The 22,554-nt window shown below is 36.3% G+C and overlaps 3 protein-coding genes across 8 annotated transcripts; 1 reads left to right on the forward strand and 2 right to left on the reverse strand.

The window, feature by feature from the left end:
- Positions 1-628: 628 nt before the first annotated feature.
- Positions 629-7,053, reverse strand: LOC109062875 (solute carrier family 2, facilitated glucose transporter member 8-like). The gene is made up of 10 exons (XM_042756735.1): positions 6,725-7,053; positions 6,452-6,614; positions 6,031-6,237; positions 5,088-5,187; positions 4,315-4,526; positions 3,249-3,398; positions 3,049-3,157; positions 2,770-2,943; positions 1,720-1,865; positions 629-1,633 (listed from the first exon to the last, which is right to left on the reverse strand). Exons 1-10 carry the CDS (start codon positions 6,808-6,810, stop codon positions 1,487-1,489), a joined length of 1,494 nt encoding a protein of 497 aa, XP_042612669.1. The 5' UTR covers positions 6,811-7,053; the 3' UTR covers positions 629-1,486.
- Positions 7,054-7,164: 111 nt separating this feature from the next.
- Positions 7,165-14,214, forward strand: LOC109062874 (tetratricopeptide repeat protein 16). Of its 2 annotated transcripts, none has more exons than XM_042756737.1 (13): positions 7,165-7,437; positions 7,639-7,706; positions 7,783-7,873; positions 7,969-8,112; positions 8,449-8,549; positions 9,674-9,803; positions 9,890-10,104; positions 10,982-11,259; positions 11,454-11,595; positions 11,702-11,867; positions 12,174-12,310; positions 12,467-12,566; positions 13,263-14,214. In XM_042756737.1, the coding sequence occupies exons 1-13, from the start codon at positions 7,411-7,413 to the stop codon at positions 13,416-13,418; spliced, it is 1,755 nt and encodes a 584-aa protein (XP_042612671.1). In that variant the 5' UTR covers positions 7,165-7,410; the 3' UTR covers positions 13,419-14,214. The 2 variants fall into 2 exon arrangements, with proteins under 2 accessions (XP_042612671.1, XP_042612670.1); XM_042756736.1 differs by having other exon boundaries at positions 7,168-7,437; positions 12,467-12,599.
- A 1,797-nt stretch (positions 14,215-16,011) lies between these two features.
- mymk (myomaker, myoblast fusion factor) lies at positions 16,012-20,752 on the reverse strand. 5 transcript variants are annotated; one of them, XM_042756739.1, is made up of 6 exons: positions 20,006-20,752; positions 18,889-19,003; positions 18,300-18,448; positions 18,007-18,123; positions 17,756-17,896; positions 16,012-16,742 (listed from the first exon to the last, which is right to left on the reverse strand). In XM_042756739.1, the coding sequence occupies exons 1-6, from the start codon at positions 20,138-20,140 to the stop codon at positions 16,623-16,625; spliced, it is 777 nt and encodes a 258-aa protein (XP_042612673.1). In that variant the 5' UTR covers positions 20,141-20,752; the 3' UTR covers positions 16,012-16,622. The 5 variants fall into 5 exon arrangements, with proteins under 5 accessions (XP_042612673.1, XP_042612672.1, XP_042612675.1 ...); XM_042756738.1 differs by having other exon boundaries at positions 16,013-16,745; positions 20,006-20,748; XM_042756741.1 differs by lacking the exon at positions 20,006-20,752 and adding an exon at positions 19,156-19,344 and having other exon boundaries at positions 16,013-16,745.
- Positions 20,753-22,554: the final 1,802 nt, after the last annotated feature.

Raw genomic sequence — 22,554 nt, forward strand, 5'->3', positions numbered from 1 at the left:
ATCACTTCAAACAATAGCTGGAAGCTTATATTAACCACACCAAATAAAATACAACATCACATAAAAAAAAAACATTACACAAAACAAAGTCTGGCTATAGCATGGAATAGTCCTATAACAGCCTTAAAAACCCTAAACAAAATCCTTAAAAAAAGATTTTTTCTATATATATATATATATATATATATATATATATATATAAATATATAAAAAATCAATCATCATTCTATGCTTTTCTAGTACAGCTACATTTGTGCTGCTACTAGTGTTTTTTATTTTTATATTTTTCTAGTATTTTAAAATATTGTCCCTCAATTAAAAATATTTTTTTGACAACAGTATATATGCAGCATGTTATTAAAATTTTTTACCATTTGTTTTCTGCATGCCATTACTGCCTTACATACTGCAGTTGTTTTGTAGCTCAATAGTTCCACATTTTCCTCTAATTTGACCATTTGCAGATTACTTCTTTCATGACATAGTATGCCATTATTCATTTCCATTGAGGAGAATTTGAAATTGAGCGACTGGTTATTTTAACCATTATCTAGTAACAGATTGCACCAGTTTTAATAAAAGTAATTTATTAGGAAAAATAATAGTCACTTGACAAATATTTAGAATGTTGGAATTGTTCATTTTATCAGTATTCATCAGCAAAAATCATTTTTTAATAATAATAATAAAAGAAACTTGTTTTTGGCACATAATTCATCATCCTTGTCATCATTACAGAACGATGCATTATACTTTACAGACTCAGTTCCACAATTCAAAACAACATACGACTTCACTTTTGAGACTTCAGTTTAATTTTGCTGACTTTCTGAATGAAGTCAACAATTGAGTTCTTCACTAACCATGTATGTTAAATAAATTTGTATTAATATCGGATTTGGTTCAACTTCTTTGCTGAACACAAAAAAGTAAGAAAAAAATTATGCAGTCACCAATGCAGTTCATTAAACGCAGCTTAGTTTACATTTATAACAGCATAACATCAGAATATACAGACAAGATTCATTTTAAATTCAACATTTCCTATAATATTCTTTTTGAGATAGACTGAGCTTCTAATTAAAATGTAACCCAAGCTACTGTCTTGATGCAGAGGGAATTGCTGAGAAACTGCAAACTAATAATGCTTATATAAACTCTCCATGTGTCAAATGAATGGTTGTATATTCAGACCTTTTTCAAAAACATCCTTTATATGACCTGCAAACAAGTTAAAATGATTTTTTTTACGCCATCTCATTTTTAGCATCAACTATAACAGTATTAAAACAGTTATAGTAAACATTCTTGAAGACTGCTATTTATGCTAATTCAATGACAAATCACATTAAGAAAGTATCAAACACACATATTTGATATGTAAACTTTTACATCATTTGAAAACATAATGAGATGCTTCTAACATGGCATTGCAACTAGTTTGTTTTTTCAAAATTCTGGTGTTGGCACCAAGGAGAAAACTTGTCTAGTGCTGACGAGTCCCCTTAAAACAGGCTTGAATCTCCTCCAGAGTTTTGCCTTTGGTCTCAGGGACAAAAATAGCAGTGAAGATGACATTGAGAGCACACATTCCTGAGAACATCCAGAATGTCCCTGCGCTGGTTATGGCATCCTAAAAAGAAACATTATTGATCCTTTATTAGACCTGTTTGTTAAACCTAGAATGTTTCTGTGGAAAATACATGACCGTCAGCTCACCACGAGGTTCTGGAAGGTCTTGGTGACGATGAAGGCACAGGTCCAGTTGGTAAGCACACACAGAGCACTGCCCAATCCCCTCACTCGTGTGGGAAAGATCTCAGACATCACCAGCCAAGGAGTAGGACCCCAACCAAGAGCAAAACCTGATTAACACATAGTTATGATATTCAGACTAATATCTCACATATTTCAATTATAACAAATCTTGGATTCAATTTAAATTTATTTGGACATGACAACAACAAATTATCTGAACTTGGTGCAACAGATGTGCTGAACATGCTGTTGCTGCAGAGCAAGTTTTGACTTGCTACTGCCAATAAATGCATAGACAAGCTGTTGTGAGCAATACAAGTTATGCTGCACCTGCTGCATGAATTGGCATATATAAACCTGGTAGCACATCTAGACAGGTGGAGCTGGGGGAGGTGGAGGGTTTTAGACCAATCAACTTGTGCCATAAAGCAAACGATGCGGCCAATCAGCCAGCGCCATCAACAGTTTCATGTCTGAACTAGACGCTTCACCAAAAATATGAATGGACAAAATCTCAAGTGCAGCTACATAAAGGAAACTAGACCGCTGTATATTTTGCTTTCTTTCTAAGTCACTCTGCATCTGTAAAATAACTGGAATTTGAATGGACATAAATTCTGATTAGAAATCTATTTTATCAACTGTTTGAACTTGTTCCTAAATGGTGTGTACAAACAAAATGAATTGCAGAAGACCACCTTACATGTCGATTAAACTCTTACTATCTATGTATGTGGTTCTAGGCTAGAATAAGCTGAACTTTTTATCTTTATAGTTATTTATATTTCAAGTGAATTGAGCTGGCTGATGACACTATTGTCTTCTGTAGAACTGCTTATAACTTGCTTCATAATTGATTAATTTTACATTAACCCTTATTTTCCTGTGTATTACTGTGAAGCTGATTTTTAACAATCTGTATTGTATAAAGTGCTATATGAATAAATGTGACTTGACCACATATAATATGATAATACTTGGTAAGTTTCAGTAAAATACATTTGTTCTAACCTGCAATGAAAAGGCCCATGCTTCCCACAGCCAGCCAGGCCAGGTCTGTAGGAGGCTGCTCTGCCAGAGAACCCTGGGCGTCTGTTAGTACACTCGTCAGTGAGGAGTTATTATGCTGCACAGTCAACTTGAAATATACTCCAAACACTGCTTCACTAACACACATGGTAACACCTGTGGGGGACACAAAATTAAGGACAATCTATTTTTAGTCTTAAAAAAAAAAAAAAAAAAAAAAACAGTGGTGCAAGTATATTAATTTATTAATGATGTTTCTACCAGACAAGATTAGGAGAACTTTCCGCCCAGCCTTGTCCATGATGATAGCAGCAATTGCAGTGAAGACCACCTGTGTGGCTGCAACAATAACAGTGGCCACATCGCTGCTCTGTGGTGGAAAATAATGAACATCACAATGTGCATTTTGCATAAATGAAGCTCTTTGTGAATAAACTTTAAAAAAAACAAAAAACACTCACTTCAAAATGGGCCTGCTCGAAGATAGTCTCTGCATAAAACATGATGGCATTAATGCCAGTCATTTGCTGGAAGAGCATCATCATAATGCCTATGCCTAAAGGCTTAAAGACACCAGGGTCCTTCAAATCCGCCAGACTGAAGCTTTGCTCCTGTAATCAATTTAATGTCAACTTTAGTGACTTGTATAAAGTTGTACACATTTTATTTATTACATTAAAATCTCCAGTAAAGTGAGGTAAACTTAAAGTCAACAAAATTAAACATTAATTCTGATTGGTAACACCCACATTCAATCATTCAATCAGTTCCAATCAGTTCAAGGATAGTTGACCCAAAAATCTCAATTCTGTCATCGCTCACCCTCATGTTTTTCCAAGACTTTCGCTCCCCTTCGAAACACAAATTAAGATTTTTTTTTGAAACCTGAGAGATTTCCTTTAAAAGTCCACGCAACCAAAAAAACTGAAGCTTCAAAAAGTTCATAAAGACATTGTAAAATAAATCCATATGAACTGAGCAGTTTAATCCAAGTCTTCTGAAGAGACATGATTATTTTATATTACGAATAGATTTTTTCACATACAAACTTTGATCTTCCACAAGAACAAATAAGGTTTGATGATACTATATTTGATGAGCTCTATGTATGTGCATTGTTCAATGTTTATAAATAAATAAAAGCCTAAATTAAATGTGTTTGTCATATAAAGTGATCATGTGTCTTGATTTAAATCGCATGCATGTTTTGGTGGAATAGACTTTCAATGCAGGGAAATAAATCATCATTAAAACTATATTCATTTGTGTTTCAAAAACGAATGAAAAGTCGTATGGGTTTGGAACAACGTGAGGCTAAGTAAATGATGACAGAATTTTCATTTTTGGGTGAACGGTTTCATCACTGAATACCCAGTTCACTCAAAAATGTGTCAGATTAGAAAAGGAAAACAGGTTGCAAATGACAATTCACATTGGCTTTATCCTTGAACATAATCTCATCATATAATATTAAATTTGAGACCTTTGAGCTCTGAGATGTGAAATGAGAAATTTGTGATGTCTAACTTCATTTTTGTAGGCCTCTTCTATTCTAGCACACTCCCACTCTGCCGGGGCATCAGGACCCCTGAGGAAGCGCAGTGCCTCCTCTGCCTCTCTCCTTTTCCCTTGGCAGAGCAGGAATCGTGGCGTCTCCGGCATGAAGCACATACACACCAGCATTAGTGTGGGAGGGATAGAGCATGTGATTGCTAACCATTGCCAGTCCAGGAACAAACCTGAAAAAAAATTATTTTCCATTACTTAAAGCAATAGTTCACCCCAAAATGACAATTCTGTCATCATTTACTCACCCTCATGTCATTGTATAAATCCTACTATAAATTAATGGAGGTTCTTTTAAGGTATGTACTACTACCGATCGCACAGAATGGGTCAGGTTTTCATACACAGCTCAGACACAGCCTTGTACAATGTAGGCTCTGTGTATGTTTAAGAGGGACATTCCTGAGCTAACTTGACTTATCCATTAATGCAATACTGAAAGTCTTTCACAAGGATTCTCATCAACACAAATTAGGATGACATTCACACAAATGTGAGCTGATTTCAAAGAACAAATGAAGTACCGAGTGCAGGTATGCATTGGAAAAGAGACATTGTATTTGTAAGATCTCACTGTAATTAAAGAAGGTTGAAATGTGTCCTTTGATTAAACATTAACAATCATCTCATACAGCTAACTGAGAGCTGAACAGCTCTATTACTCTCAAATGCAGTCAAGCATCATAACTCGTATGTCATAATTCAATCACAAGTTTAAAATCAGGGCTAAATACCTGTTACATAGGCTCCCATTATGCCTGTCACAACCATCAGTTGCACGCACGATCCCATAGTTCCCCTAACACGCTCATGAGCTGTTTCAGAGATGTAAAGCTGCAGAAATGGAGAGAGAGAGAAGAAAAAAAAACCAAGTCAAATGGATAACGTTCTACTGACTTAAATTTCCAAAATTTAGTTAAAGACATGGTTCACATAATTTAAATTATGTTAACTGTGGTCTGCAGTTCTTAATACAACAACAACAACAGTAATAATAATGTGCCCATCGACTTTATTGAAGAATTATAAGCCATGAAACGAACCAAACCAACCAGCTATGAAGTGAATCACAATTACAAAATTTGATTTGAGACCAAAAAAAAAAAAAAAAAAAAAATTTAAAACTTGGACAAAAAGGTACAAGACTGTTTAATTATCGACTTTAACGGGACAAAGAACTACAGTCCCATGAAGCACTGTGAATGACAGTCAAATTAAAAGATGGAGAAATATAAAACTATTCTTTTAAAGGCAGTGATTATATATAGAAACAATATATTTTAAGTTTATGTTTTATACCTATAAACAAATATTTAAGTCATTTGAGAGCAGAGGGAGACACAATTATTACATATAATTACATCATTCTCTGTGCTTCAGGCGAGTGGGCAGATGCTGAAGAGCCCATGGTTCTCTGATTGTCAGAGATTTCTTTGCAGGATCATGGGTAATGCAGTTTTTACCAGGAATTTTGCTCTTAAACACGAATATTTTAAAAAATAAATTTAAATAATTAAATAATGCAGACTGATGACTTAAAGCATATACCACTGACTAATAACCTCATTGCCCAGAGTAAGTCTGTCTTTAAAGGTTTAGAATTTATTGTTAAAAATAATTCCCCTATAGAGAAAATTAATGTATTTTTACTTCCAGCAATACACTGGTAATACTTACAGGCACAACAAGAGAAGTCACTCCACTGGCCAGACCAGTGAGCACTCTGCCCACATACAACATCCAGTGGTTCTGAGCCGCGATAATGACCGTAAACCCACAGATGAATGGTACTGCACAGAACATAAGGCTCAATTTTCGTCCAATCCTCTCGACAATCCATCCTCCAAGTAGACCCCCAAGAGCTGCACCTAGGGTCACCACGGACTACAAGACAGAAAAACATCATTTAACAACATAACAACTACAACATAATAATTTTTTTTTTTTTTTTTTTTACACACTGACAACTACATTTGGATTTTGGTATTTAAACATCCTCCAACTCAGACACTATAATGGCACTGTAAGGTTTGGAGAACTGAAAATGAAAATAAATAATAATAAATCAAAAAACCAGGACAGGACTCAAAGCACATACCCCAAACCAGGAAGCTTCATCTTTGCTGAGCTGCAGTCTTGGGTCTTGGATTTTGCGGAGTTCAGGTATAGCAGGAGAGCTGTAACCCAGGACAAACCCAAAACTCAGGGGTCCCAGAACTGCTGCGAATGTGGCCATGTACAGCTTCCCATTCTTAACTTTACTGTCGAGCACAAGTACCGTTAGTAATGGACAAATTAGTTATGAACACGGTTACCATTCTTGTTCAAGCAGGTTTTGTGACCAACAAAGAGACCATAAAGTCAGACTTACTCTAGATACGAGTCCTGCTCCGATCTGTTTTCGTCTGTCAGCTCATCGTTGACCAGCAGTGGTCTGGTCTCCTCGTAATCATCCATCGCGTCTCCGCTCGCAAACGATGATCAAATAATCAAGCAGTTCGTAGATAACAGCCACCGACAAACTCTGTTTTTATGTCATACCATACAACTGACCACACACACACAAGTTTAGCCAGGGATGTATCAAAGGCTTTGTTTTTCCGCATCCCGAGAAAAAACGCTTTATTCCCTAAACCTGTTGTCAGCTGACATTAATGAATACTTGCTGACCGTAGACGTCCGCACTTGGTTTCAAAATAAAAGTCACTACTGTTTCCTTTGACTTGTACACACAAATGCACACAAAATATTTATTGCCTGAACTTTTTTTAAACATTTTATCTAGCATTGATTTTTTTTTTTGCACTAAATAACATTTTGAAGATGTTGTGTAAAAAACAAAAAAAAATATTCATGCGTCCGTTTCTCTTTTTTTTTGCCATTCAACTGTTCCCATAGTTACTAAATGTTTTCAGAAGTGATTTTAGTGTCAGGGACTGCACTGTTGGTCGTACTAGATTTGTTTTGGTTGTGGGGAGCAAACGTGAGGACCCTGGAAGATTTTTGTTTTCTTTAAGTGATTTTATAAAATTTTACTTACACATCTCTGTTGTCAGCATGAATCCACCTGCTGGCTGTGCCGAGGTTTGTATTCTTAAATGTGTGTGCAACATTTATTTGCTCTGTGTGTGAGAGATACAATAGTTTTGTACATGTGTTCTCAGAAGAAAGAATCATCTCTGTTCATGTCTGACTCAAGCAAGCAGAACTAGGAAATCTTTCATCTATATTCTATTAAAATATTTATTGATTTTTTTTTTATATACAAAAATCTGTATTTTTCAGACCTCATCAATGAAAAAGAAACCGGATATGTATGGGGAGCGCATAATAAAAGAAAAGGCTGAGAAACAGTAAGTGAACAGATGTTTATAAACAATATTGTAGAGTCTAACTGAGAAGCATATTTACGTATATGCATGTGTCTAGTTATGAAGCAGGTGTTGCTGCCATGTCACAGTCTCACTTTGACAAAGCTGTGTCCTGTTTCTCAAAGGCCATACTACTCCAGTCACACCAGGTAGAGGCCAGGCAGTAATATGGATTGTATATATATACTACATAATTATTTGACCTGAAATATTAACCAGATTTAAGATTCTCCCCCACCTGCAGACTGAGTTTTATGTCCAGCGAGCAGAAGCATATCTTCAGCTGTGTGACTTCCAGTCTGCGGCACTAGATTACAAACACGCCTGCAGTCTGGAACCCCAAACCGAGGCCCACCCTCAAAGACTTGCCTTCATCTACTACCTGCAGGTACAACAATTCATTTATTCACAGATGACAGAAATCAGATTATGAGCTTTAAATACTACAATCTATGGATCGCCTTTGCTGTTTGTGTTCCATTCATCAATACATTTATAAATCATTAAGTATGCGGTCAAAAGGTCATTACAATAAAGACTTTTTTTTTTGCCCTTTTGATCTTTACCTAATGCCCATTTTATCAATATTTATATGCATAGCTGAAATGCACAGTTTTCCCTGCGATAAAATGTGAATTAATTGAAATCATATACCACAATAATCCTCTGCTGTCATTCATCATTAATGAGCACTTATCTGAGTATGTTTTAACTGTCCTTATAGGGCCAGTGTTGTTTTGATTTAGGGATGTTTCTGGAGGCTCTGGAGTCTTTCACAAAAGCTGCAGAACTCAAACCCTCCTTCCGGCCTTATCACATGAGAAGGTCAGTGCAGACTGTAGCAGATAGTTAAGTGCCCTTCAAAGAGAGCTGAAGTCTAACCCCCGGTTTCACAGACAAGGCTTAAGCCTAGTCCCAGACTAAAATGTAATTCTGAGCGGTTTCAACTGAAAGAAACTTGCACTGACTGATCTTAAAATATATCAGTGCCTTTGTTTTGTCTCAAGACACACACCAGTAATGTTTTTTCTAAGACATGTTAATAAAACTTACTTGAATGTCCTAATTGAACTATGGCCTAATCCTGGTTTAGTCTAAGCCCTGTCTGTGAAACCTTGCCTAAATGTGTCATGTTAGCATGTGATAGCATGAAATACCACCAGGTGGCGCTACATGCTCTCTCTTTACATAACAATCGTCACCTACAATGGCTCACATTATTGAGTGCTATTTGCTTTTTTTTTAATTTCCATTGTGTGTGTGTGAGCAGAATTTAACAAAATGCAATATATTACTGATATAATTCTTAAGTTATTATTTAATAAAAACTAACTCAAAATGTATTTGGACAATCAAGTCATTTTAAAATATGTGAATGTTTTTGTATTCTCAAAAAAATATCAGGGTAGCATTTATTTTTAGAAAATATAGCTTAAAATATTGCTATATATCACACAAACACACTTCTCATGAAAAATAAATTAAGACTTTAATGAGTTTTTGTTAATTTTGTATTTTTTTTTCAAACAATAGACATAATTTTCAAAATGAACAAAAAAGGTATTTGGATACCAAACAATTGATCTTACATCAATAACCAACTTGTTATTAATGTCCACCTCTTACAATTAATTTAAATTTTATTTGGCATGTCGTTTGAAAAGCTGAAAAAGGCTGAAAACTCAGGTTGCATTAAAACTGCAAAACGGGTCTTAAAAGGGTCAAAATGACCCTCAACAGTCTTGGGTTAAAAGTTGTTGGCTAAAAAATTGCATTTAGTCTTTTAGTTTTAGTTTTTTTTTTTTTTTTTTTTTGCTGATGACACGGTTTGATATTTTGGATCTAATGCAGTTCAGTTAAGTATAACATAAGTGTTCAAAAGTGTCTAAACAATAGCATGAGATCATAATATTTCATATTTTTTTGCATTTTTGTATATGTATTCATAGTTTGGCTTGTCTGACTGCTCTGGGCCGTTACTCTGACTGTCTTCAGTTGGTCAATAATTGGCTGAAGACGGACGGCCAGTCAGCAGACCTCTTCACTCTGAGAGCTCGCCTTCACCACCAGCTCAATCAGGTCAGACTATCTTTCACAGCCTTCAGAAAAACGTTTCCCTTCAAGTGACTGTAATAAACAGGTAAGAGGGCTGTGTGTCTCCTCAGATGACTTTATGCTATCATGACTTGAGGTCAGCACTCAGGCTGAAACCGTGCTGTCCAGAGGCACAGGCACTGTTGAAGAGGCTGAAGGAGGCAGCGAAGGATTCCCATCAGGCAGCTGTTGATAAGGCATTGAAGGGGGAGCTTTCAGATGCACTGGGGAAAATAAACACTGCTCTGGAGTATAACCCCAATAAAGCACAGTACTACCTCTTCAGGTGAGGCTCAGAAGAGCTGCGTATTTACTGCCTGCTAAAGAATTGGCCATCTGTTACAGTGATATTATTCTCTTTAAATTAGTGTTATGATACACACACTAAACTCTGGTTTTATATGCATTTTCTGTTAGAATGATTTTATTTTATTTTTGCTTTTCTATTACCAGTCAAAAATATAGACACACTGATTATTTATTATTACTATTTTCCAAGGTTAGCATAATTACTATTTTCAATGAGATATGAAAAATTATTGACACAAATTAGATTTTTTGCTGTGTATTTATAGCTATTTAAGTTATATAAGCTTCTTCAAAGTTTGCCTGTATGATGCCATGGCACTAGCATGATACATGTCAACAAAACATGGTATTATTATGGTACCATGTCCAAAAATTTTTTTTTCCAGGCAGTCCACCTCCTAGACCAGCACTAAATCTGCATAAACCAGCCTGGATCAGAATTTTAAATTCATAATATTAACATTATTTGTTTAAAACTAGCACAAAGTACCTTACAGGCAATAACAAAAAGTGCATTATTATTAATTACATAGATAATATTTAATACATGGATAAAAGGGACACAAGAAAATTAAATTAAAATATACTTTTTGGATGAAACTCAGACCAGCAATCCTAGATGAACTGATCTTTTCAGCAGTGTGTTGTAAATGCTTTAATAAAAAGTTAATTAAAATCAATCAATCAGTCAATAAAATAAAAAGATGAACTAGAAAGTAGACGTAAATGGTATTCAAGGGATAGTTATACAATTCGTACAGGTTTTAACATTTTGAGGGTGAGTAAATGATGACAATTTAAATTTTGGGGAGAATCGTCCCTTTAAAATACACATATTTTCTGCCTGCTCAAAGGGGGATTCTGTATCGGCGCCTGAAAGACTTCACTGCTGCTATTGAGGACTTGGTTCTTTCTGTTGAGGTCCGTGGAGCTGGAGAAGATCCTCCTCAGGGAGACTTGCAGGACAACTCAGAGGATTTAGAGGAAGACGCTCAGACCCAACTGGTGCTCACATACAATGATTTTGCCATTCAGTGCTTCTCCCGGGGTCTGTACGGAGAAGCCATCATGCTTCTGAACAAGGCAATAGAGAAACAGAGAAACGCAAGTGAGCTGTTCATCAACAGAGGAGGTGTGGACTGAGAAATAAAGAGCTTAATGGGTGTTGGGGTGAAAGTGGCGTAAAGATGGTGCTATTTGTCAGAAAAATAATCAGAGAGGAGTTTACTGAATTAGAAATTCTTGAATGGTTTGGTTGTTTCACATCACTCAAAGTAATAGGGCAGAATTTGTATTATACAGAAAATCTGTGTCTTTTTCCCACAGATTGTTTTTTTAAGCAGTGTGAGTGGACTTTTGCGCTGGCTGACTATCAGCAAGCAGAGGAGATGGACGCTGACAACACTGCTATCTGGCTACGACTAGCTATAATTCACTATACACTGGGTCTGCATAGCTATAAAGACAAGTACGTTTAAACTATGAGGTTAAATATGATATAAATATTATATAAAAATTTTAAACATATTTCTTTATCTTGTGCCTCTTGATATTAAGAAATGTGTTTGTTCCAGGAAATACCAGGAAGCAGCAGACAAGTTTTCTGTTGCAATAAGGTACAACCCTGGTGTAGTTCAGTATTATGAGAATCGAACCAAAGCTTATAGCAAAGTGGCCAAAATGGAAGAGGCCAAGATGGATGCCATCAGAGTCCTTATCTTAGAGCCAACCAATGATCAGGCAAGTCTCTCTTTGTCACAAGTGTTCCTAATCAAATATGGAAAAAATGTCTAAGATTAAGATTTTAAATGTTTTTGATGATGGCAAAACCCCCAAATATGATAATCCCCTTGCGAGGACCCCTTCCCAAAATATAAAAAGTGGCTATATATTGTCACGTACAGACCCATTTATACAATGTGAGAAAAATATAATATCATAAAAAATGATTTGAAGAAGAGCAAGTGTATAAAACCTTATTTATCTGTTTTAGATGGAAAAAGGCAATTTTGTAATGTAATTTATTATTCCTAAATCTCATTTTAGGTGGTGCCTTTGCTGTTGAGTCTGCTCCCAGGATGCTCCTTGACTGATATTATGTCCTGTGCCACTGCACAGTCAGTCAAAACCCAGCTGATGGCAAAGATTCAGGCTTTCAAACTAGCAGTCTCCAAGGTGTCAAGGTTTGTGAGCATGCTGATGAACTCGCTGTGGTTTAGTTCAATTATAGAGATGCCTCGGTTCTCTTATCCTCAGAACATTTTATGCTAGATTGTGTGAATGACGGTTTATTGCTAGGAATCAACTTTTAGTTTTAAGAGCACTATTTCTGCTGCTAGAATTGGCAGGATGGCCCTTGTCAAGGAGGAGGGTCAATCACAAACATCCTCTGAAGATGGTTCAGAGCAGCCAATGAAGCCATGCATCACTTCAGGAGAGGTGCAGTGCAAGCTAGTCAAGAGAAAACAACAGGTAGAAGTGACAGATCTACACATAAAATGGCTTGTTACTGGTGTTGTAAATGCTGTCCAATACAGTGATAGAGAGCCACATTGTCACCCACACTACAGACATTATCATCGAAATGTTTGGAATCAGTAACATTTTTTTATTTCCTAAGGTCGTATTTAGTTTAAAATTGATAATGCAAATTATTACTGTTGTAAATGACTGTTTTATAATTTAATCTTTACCTGTGAAGCCAAAGCACAGTTTTTCTTCTTATAGAAAAACTATAAACTCATCCTGAAAAAAATTATTTGAATGTGCTAATTTAGTGCTACATAAACTTAAAAAAAAAAAGAGTACAGTTTGAAATGGCTTTACTTCTTAAAAGTGTGGAATTATTCACCAAAGTTCAAATTTGGTTTAAAAATGGCCAACAATTATTTTTCATTTAAACTTTTATTGTTTATAATTCTGTACATTCAAAACCGTACATTTTATATTGATTACAAACATTTAAAAAACACATTTTTCAAAATACAACTTTCACTCCACTGCAAAACATGTGGAATAAATAACAAATTATTTGCTCCAGTTATATTTCTTACTTTCCAGTTAAATGTGTGTGTTTTCTCGGAAAGGCTAAATCTTTTAACTTGTGACATTAATCTCTTCTGTTTATGGTGTCAGTTGAATCAAGCTGTGAAAAGAGCCCTGCAGCAGAGGCAGCCCCTGCGCTATGACGGGCCCCGTCTGGCCCCTGTCCCCCCTGTACATGAAGAGCCTGGCGCTCAGGAACGGCCATATGTATGGAGGAAATTTGGGGGCTTTGGGCTCAATTGTTGAAGGCTCATTGGAATGAATCAGTCTCAGTTATCCTGGTGACTTGGGTAATCTGTGACTCCCCATAATACTTTGGGTTTTAAACTTAAAGGGACATTTCAATCAAACATGAAAATTCTGTAATCAATTAGTCACTTTCTTCTGATATTTTTTTTGAAGAACATTTTTTTTTTAAATGTTTGCTTTTGTGTTCCACAAAAAAGAGAGAAATGCATACAGTTTTGGAACAACAACAATATATGAATTATATATGATATGTCCTTGAAGGTTAGAGATTTGGCATTATGTTTGATTGACTCAATTCCTTGCTATAGTGCAGTGGGAGTTGTTTTGTTCGTAGCAGCTGTTGCTGCTCAGAGGTCCTCAGCAGCTGGGGAAACAGCTGAGAAAGTGAGCGAGAAAAGAAAGCTTGAGAGAAAATAGTTTAAAAACACCACTGGCAGCTGATCCCAGACTTTTATCACAGACGTTTACACTCCCTTGCTAATAGTCAAACACATGTTTTCAGCCCCTAGAGGAGACAGCCTGAGATTTTTTGCCATTGTAACAATGGAACAATCAGACGTCTTTTTCTCACATTTATTGTCCTTGTGCAAAAACAAAACACATGAAATAACGTCTTTAATTTCTGTAACTGACCGTTTAGTCCAGTCTACGGTTATGCAGACTGTGAAGAGGGCATTCGCTTAGCAGTGTGATGATTAATAATCTTCACTTGACTTACAGCTTTTCTTTGTAGACAGATGAATTATCATCACATTAGACCTTAATCATTTTAGATGCTTTTTAGATTTTAACACTGGAACATATATACATAAACATAACATCACATCACCACCACAAAAAGCACTACATAGACCAACCAACATTAAAACAAATTCTCACCATCATTGGAACAGATTTGGATACATTTAGCATTACATCACTTGTGCATTAAGCAGTATGTCAAACTTAATCTAGGTTGAAATTGGTTAAGCTAATTATTCATTTTTAACTCTTATCAAGCATATCTAAACCAGCTAATTAAGATCTTTCTTTCTTATATTTTCCTGAAGAAGATTAGGAGCCATAGTCCAAACTTTCTGTATTCAAGTCTACATAGAATTGTTACATGCTACTTTGTTTATTTGTCATCATTTGTATGCATAAAGCAAATGAGCTCATGTTCATCTCCAGGGTACTGTGAGCAATCACACAAGGCCTCGTTGCTCTAGAGGACCTCGTCTGCTGTGCAAACAACTCATTTTCATGATGTTAGTTTTATGAAAACTTTGTGCTGCAAGCTTGCATATGTGTTTTGTTGCTTTATTGGGTTTGCTGGAAATAAACAATCTGAATATCAGGCGGAGTGCTTCTGGATGAGCACATTGAAAATCAGTGAAATGGCTGTATCATTTATTTACGTATAGTGCATTATAATTCATTTAATCAAATCATCTTTTGATCAACAAATTCTTCATATTATAGCCAGTTGAGCTTTTGTTTATAGTGAAATTAAGTTGTAAAAAGTAAATATTTTGGCCTAAGGAAAATATATTGATTAAGTATAGTATAGCCTTTCTAAAAAAAAAATGTTTTTACTTTGTATGAATGTTTTGTGAAAATAAATGTTTTTGGCATTAAATTAACATTAAATCAGAATGTAAGGATTGAATATAAATTTGAGAAAAACTAATACTTTGGCTGTAACAGTTAAGAGAAGATTTGGTCAAGAGTATAATTTTTTTCAGTGCATATATGCATTTTTTTTTTTAGGCTCATTCAGGAATTGACATATAATTAACATCAGCCTTTCTTTTACTTCTTCTACTAAATGTTCATAGTGGCAAGTACAGGAAGGTTATAGTTTTTAAGAAGTGCACTAAGTTTGACATTTGACACCAAATAACACGTTTAAGGTAGAAGGAAGATAGTTGATCTTCTTGTTTTAAATACACTACCTCAAAAAAAAAAAAAGAAAAGCGCCTGAGAAGTGGAAGAGGGCTGTGGCAGACAGGATTTCATGCTGCCAACCAGCAGTCTAGATACATTTGCTTTCAACACACACATGAACCTCACGGTGGTGGGCCTTGGTGGAGTTTCCTCAGACAGTGTGTGTGTGAGGGGGCCGAGACCACGAACAAAGTGGTTTTAAACAGACAGTGGTCATAAAGAAGCCCAAAAGTGCTTCACACTGGTGTAATAAAAGTGTAAGGTTACTCTTTTTGGCAGATTAGGACAGACAGCCAGGAGAGTCACGAGCTGCCAGCTTCTCCCCCAGACAAAAACACCTTTCTCTGGGCACAGGAGCTGGTGGCCTGGCCTCTAGTCAAAGAAGTCTTTGCAGACCGAAATTTCATTCACGTTTGCCTAGAGACTGTTTTGTCTAAAACATGCCGTGTGTGTTTGTAATTTTTGGAGAGTGTTACGAGCGTGCAGATGGGCTGACTTAAATGGACTGAAGTCTGAAATTCAATGAAGTTTTAAGAAAGCCACAAGATTTGTCTTTCTTCACCGTTGGAATATAACATTTGATTTTCCTTGAATATACACAAACAGAGTGTGTTCAAAATGAATACTACAATAAATCATGAAAAAACTATTTTATTTAAAAATGAAAAATGACAATTGATACATAAAATTAAACTGTGTAATAAATAAATATATTTACATAAAAACAAATTCTAAAAGCCTCCCGATTTACTTAAAAATGTGACCTCCCTCATTCTGCTGCTATCAAACCATTTGTTTGCTTCTTCATAGGTTTAGTTCAGAGTTTAGTTGTACCCAGATGATGTCTGACCTGTCTGGCACAAACAGATGAATATAAAGAATTAAATGGCCTCTTTTACAGTCTCTTAAATGGACATAGACAAGTGGTCCCTACTGAGGAACCTCTGAAAGACAGTTTATTCATTTTGGATAGATAATACGTCTGCTGTTTTTTGTGACTCAGAAACTTTCCAGCTGGATTTGATGAGTCAAATCCAGTCTTGGTCTTGCTCTTTTCTTTTCAGATGAACTCTTCTTGTCATGGAGATTTTTCTCTGTCACAATCCTTATCTTGTCATTAAAAGCATGTTTCAGTACCTGTTTTCAGTGATTTTGATGTCAATCGGGCATCATGCAATCCCTACAAATAAATTGTCCAAGGCATACTTGGCTTGCTGGGAGGTCGTATAACTGTCCTCACTTTCAGTGTGCTGCTAACAGACACAGTTTCTTGCATTACATGGTGCGTGGCTGGGATTTGTGTAATGGCAGGCCAGGACCACAGGTCCGCATCCAGGGTTTCTGAGGAGTAGTCCAGATAGTCCGTGCTTTTTCCTTCATCTGAGGTTGTGAAGTCTGCTGTTGAAAAAAGGAGTGTGATTAACATGATGGATAATCTCTGGAAAATTAAAGGCATAATTCACCCCAAACTGACAATTCTGTCATCGTTTAATCACACTCATGCAAACCCAAACCACTATCACTCTCCTTCTAATAAAAAAAAAAAAAGTTAACTCCTAGCAACTTCAAATTAAACTTCAAACATAAAATAAAAAGCACTATTCAAGTATCTTAAAATTGATCCATATGTCTCAAACACTATATTCCAAGTCTTCTGAAGTTATACGAAAAAGTGTAAATAAAGTGAAGTAGGTAACATGTTTTCATATTTATTATATGTAGAATAATGTTTTTTTGCTAAACAAATTTCACGTACGCAAAGTCTAGTGTGACCACGACCCTGAACTGTACCCCTTCAATAATATTCAAAATTAAAACTGGGGAAAACAAACAGAATGAGTTCTGGTGAATTGATAACTGCTACAAACGAATCACTGAAGTCCAATTCCTGGCTAAATGATTCTTGTGAACTGAATCAATTGATTCACTAAAAAAGGTCTGGCTCAAAAGAACGTTTATTTGCAAATTTGACATTGCCCCTTCTCTTATGAGCTCTTGGGAACATGCCAAGGAGAACTAGGATGGATATGAAGAATTGAATAATGACTTTTATGGTCTGTTTCTTGCATAAAGTGACTCCAAAAGACTTGGAATATAGCAGAAGTTGTATGAACTACTTAATATTGTGGTTTTATGTAATTTTTCAAGCTTGTTAGACCCAGTTCTCATTTGCTTCAATCGCATGAAAAAAAGCAATCAGCACCTCACTAAAAATTTAACCTTTTTTGTTCTGCAGAAGAAAGCAAGCCATACAGGTTTGGAACATCATGAATGAGATTAACTGATGACAGAATTCTGATTTGTTGGGTGAACCATCCCTTTAAATGCTCACTATGAGACTGTTTGCCATCTGAGTGGCTTTCAGGGTCACCTCTACAGCTTCGCTCAGATAAAAAGATGCATCATACACAGCAGCAGAGGGTGTAGCATTTGAGTTTGGCTGCGTTGCGTCCCGTCCCGGCGTAGCGGTTCTTCTTGGGCAGCAGCAGAATGAAGGACACAGCCAGTGACACATGATAGAAACTGTGGACATAAGCGTAGTCCCACTCCTGCAAGAGCAAATGAACAAGTCATTACCACAGTTACGCAAACATGCGTTTGTGTAATGTGTTCCTCCAGTTGCAGTAGTTGTTTAAGAGCTGCACATTCATATTGTTACCTCAAAATAGAAGCGAAGCATCAAAGCAAGAGCGCCGAAGCAGAACCCTGGCCCCACTTGTTGAGTGTAAACACTTTTGTCAGGATAAAGACCTTTCTTTTCCTTCATTATTTGTAACTGGAGCAAAGACAAAACAATATTGTAAAACCTTGTGAAAGCATTTGTGGTAGATAATAAAATCTTGAGTTTCCATGTTGTCAATAAGAGCAAAATACAGTTCCTCATCAAGTTTTTTTGGAGCTCTGCTCTTAAAAAGCAAGGTAAGAATGGCATCAGATGTCTCTCAAACTCACCCATTTGACTGTTATCATGAAGACAGCTGTTCCGATGGGGCCGGAGTAGATGCCGTAGCCTAAGCGGTCCTGGTAGATTCTCACAGCCGATGTCAACACCCCAAACATGGTGAGCGAAGATCGTTTGGGTTCATCGAAATCTCCCAGCGCTGGATTTGATCAAATGGACACATGTTCTTTACATGACACAGTGGAATGCAAGATATAAACACTTGTCACACTGCTCACGAAAAATACTGTTTTAAATCACTTTGTTTGACTTTTTGACCCGTGTGGGAGTGCATACCCTCACGAAAAAGAAGTTTATTCAAGTGTGCTATTAGTATACTTCTTTTAAACTAAAAATAGGAAAGTATGCTTTTAGTTTACTTTTTATGTACTTCTCAGAAATGGGCTTTATGTACTCCTCAGAAATATACTTAAAATGACATTTAAGTATACTTGACTTATACTTACAAAAAGTCTAAATATACTTGAACTTTACTTAAGTATAAAATAAACTTGAAGTATACTACTTTTTGGTAAGGGTATCTATGTCATACCTTCTCATGCTCGCCAGTAGCATACAGAGATGCTATTATTTGCTCACCTAGTAGCGTGACCCACATGGAGATAGCTGTGCCGTACACGCTGAAGTACTCCAGGATCTCATACTTCATGAAACACAGAATGGACAAGCCTGGACCATCACATGCATGGTAAATCTGAGCACAGATGGAGAAAACACATGACTGCTAAGTCACCTTGATAGAAAGGTTCCGGCTTAGAACATACATGTACATTTAAAAGGTTCTAGGATAGATTGGATTAGATGAAACTTTTCGTGTTCTTCTCTGGAAAAATGTATGAAGAAGACCTTTTTTATGGCCATAGTCAGAGATGCATCCAGTTATGCTATTAGTTGTGGTTCAGATTGAGCGAACTGAAGCAACTTGAGTTTTGTGAACTTTTCTTGATTGGTTGTTTTGTAATGAATCAAGAATTCAAGGGCCAGTTTACACAGAATGTGTTTTCATGTTCTCATGCACTTCCTTTTATTTGTTTTCTACGTAGAGGTAAATATTTGGATAGGGCTATGTCATTTAAAAAAAAATAATCTAATATAAAATAATATATTTAAATATATAAAATAAATAAATAGAATTTTACCTCACTTTTGCTTTAATTGAAATTTAATATAATACCTATCATGCCTATGTTAGTTTTTTTTTTTTAATTTGGCTTTTTTAAAATGTACATTTGCATTTTAAATTGCGTTTTTGACCATTGCGCTTTGTCATGCTGCTTTTTCAAAGACATTGTTGTTTGTGAACAGCACAAGAAAGAATATTACATATATATTTATGTATAGGGTAATATAAAATTAATAATATGTCATATAAAAACATATTAGAAATAATATAAATAAATATATTATTTAGATTTTAATTAAAATTAAAATACCTATGTAAACTTTTTAGCATATCACGCATTAGTGCCTCATTGTTAAGATGCCGTGTCAAGTTAAAAGAAGTTCAGTTTTTGAAAGTACATCTCTAGACCCTGCTTCTTTGTTCTACTTTTAAATGCAAGACCACATTCTGTGTGAACAGCCCCTTAACCACAAATATATCATTACTAATGAGAGATACACAAGCTGTAAAGATGAAGTCCATAGTATTGTATATTTCTTTACACATCTTTCAAATAATTTTCAATTCTCTTACCGCTGTGAAGAACATTGTGAAGAAATAGACCATGGCCTCCATATGGAAACCCCTCTTGGCGGCCACACTGGCTGCAGGCAGGAACACTAAACTGCTGATTGTGGGCAGCAACATCTTGGCAATAAACGCTCCCATTCTGACTCAGATAAAAGGCCTCAGGATTTCTGGAAAACTTGGAAGGACTTAAGAGATTGTCTGGTTGTTTCAAACTGCCAGATCTTTTGGAGAAGCGACCAAGAGAGAGTGAAGGGGCGACTCTCACACACTCGCAACCTCCTCTAGAGGATCTTTAAAGTTTAAATGACTCAGAGGGGTCTGTATGCGCACTGTCATCAGAACAGCAGATGTCTGCATGAGGGCTGGGAGAGGCCTGCAATTACATGCCACGTTTCTGTCACACATGTTTGGGATTGTAGAACAACAGCGGGTTGGGGGGGCAAAAGTGAAGCCATTTATGGTGAACTTCAATGCTGAGTCAAAGTGTTTGCACGGAAAAAAATTCCTAGCGTGCCATTGGGTGTACAGAGAATTTTTTTTTAATTGATTTTTTCTTATACCGGTCAGTCTGAACGGCGATGTGTTGAGTATCAGACGTCGATTTTTTTCATAGGTGAATCGATCCTCAGCAGTGGCTGTAGAAACAACTGTCTCTGTTGGGTTATTGACATTGGCCTCGCGAAAGCACCTGTATGCGTCATTGCAAATCTGTGTTTGACGTGAATGTGGTTCTGAGGGTAGAAGAATGTGAATGATTAAGGTGAGGTATAGGCTTAGGATGTTGTGTTAGAGACCGGTGAGTCTTGGGTAGACCCATTCCAGATGTACAGATACACCAGGAGCCTATTAAATGAGTGAAGAGAACCCAAGAACAAATTCTCACTTTGTACTGTCACATTTCATGTGGTCAAAATATGTCTTTTATATCAGTTAAATCTCTTATTTTTTTGCCGCTGAAACATTTTAGCATCTAAAATGTCCATATTTACATTCCAAAGTTGGCAATTTAGTCTGCAGAAACTTCTCCACGCAACAAACTATAATCAATAGCATCCAAAAACAAGAATAAATTGCAGTAATCAGATGTCAATGACACGTTCAATCTAAATCAACAGGAAACAGATGTGACTTAGTGATGTTTCTCTAATTTAAACTCGTGTTATTGAAATTTAGCGCAATAAATGGCAGCAAGATGAACTGTGAATGCTTGTGTTCTTGATTTAACCTACATAACGCAAAGGCATGTCCATTGTCTTATTTCTGTATCCTGTGGCTTTTTTGATGTGGCTTTAACGACTTTCTAAATAAGACTTCACACAGTCAACAACAGTTAGGCAAGTCCTTATTTTGTTATTTTGAGCATGAGGGAGAGTCCTGCTGTGGACTTCGTGGTCTGTCAGTCACAGCTGTTCTTCTCTCAGCTGTTGCACCTGCGAGAGGAACACAAAGGGTGCAGTGTGCTGAGTGTTCATCATGCCCGACATTCTCTAAGTGACTGTAACGTGATTCTCAAAGACACCAGAGAGATTGCAAACCTTAGATACTTAGAGGCGAGTTTACTTTCTTGATCAGTCACTGTCCTGGAATGGCTAAGGAATGAGGAGTCACATTTAGGGTCACGTGCTGAAAGTGCAACATCACTGCTTTCACTCGTCCATCTCACTGTGGCCACATTTTTGTGTAGAACAGCTACTGAATTTGGCCTTAGTCAATTTAGTTTATAGTCATAAAGTTTGTTTTGGTGTGCAACCCATTTTTTAGGTTCCAGAATTCTAAATTGTAGGGCTTTCAATGACATTCTGGCACAAAACTCATTAGCTGGATTGTTGACATGCTTTAATGTTCAAAAAACACATTATTTTTCAAATACTGTACATTATTTTAGGACCTCTATGCCCCTCCTTTCTCAAGTCCCTCCTTCTGACAAGCGCAGTCTGCTCTGATTGGCCAACTGACCCAGTGCATTGTGATTGGCCGAACACCACAACGTCCCTTTCCATAATCGCAAGCTTCATCTTTCAAAATAAATGTAAAGACAGTTAATAATGTCCTCAGTTTTACCATCAGTTCAAGCCTGAAAGGGGAACAGAGTCGTGTGACAGACACAGTGATGAAGCTCGTATGTGTTTGCAGTACACAAGCCACAGACAGTTAAGACAGCTGACTCCACTATGTGACAATGTCACGCTCAACAGTTCAGCTCTGTTAAGGAACAAAGTAAGAATGAATAAAAAAATAAATACAAATTAATAAACTAAAAAAAAAAAATGCTTGGTACAAAGCACAATAATATTAACACTAATGATGCAATGATATATTGCCATGGCTGATATTAGGTTATTTAGCCCTTCAACTTTGAAAACATTGCAACAGAGTTTGCACAAAATGTGTTTGAAATTCCATACCAGAATGGAGCCAGACTGAAAACAATGCCTAAATAGTTAAGTGTATTTGACGTTTGGTTAACATTAACCAAATAGTCTGTGTGGCCTAAGGGACAGCAACGGTTTCAGAGTCTCTTTGATGTTAATTAAAGATTATGACTATTAATA

Source organism: Cyprinus carpio, chromosome A5, assembly GCF_018340385.1.
Source record: "Cyprinus carpio isolate SPL01 chromosome A5, ASM1834038v1, whole genome shotgun sequence".
Lineage (NCBI taxonomy): Eukaryota > Metazoa > Chordata > Actinopteri > Cypriniformes > Cyprinidae > Cyprinus > Cyprinus carpio.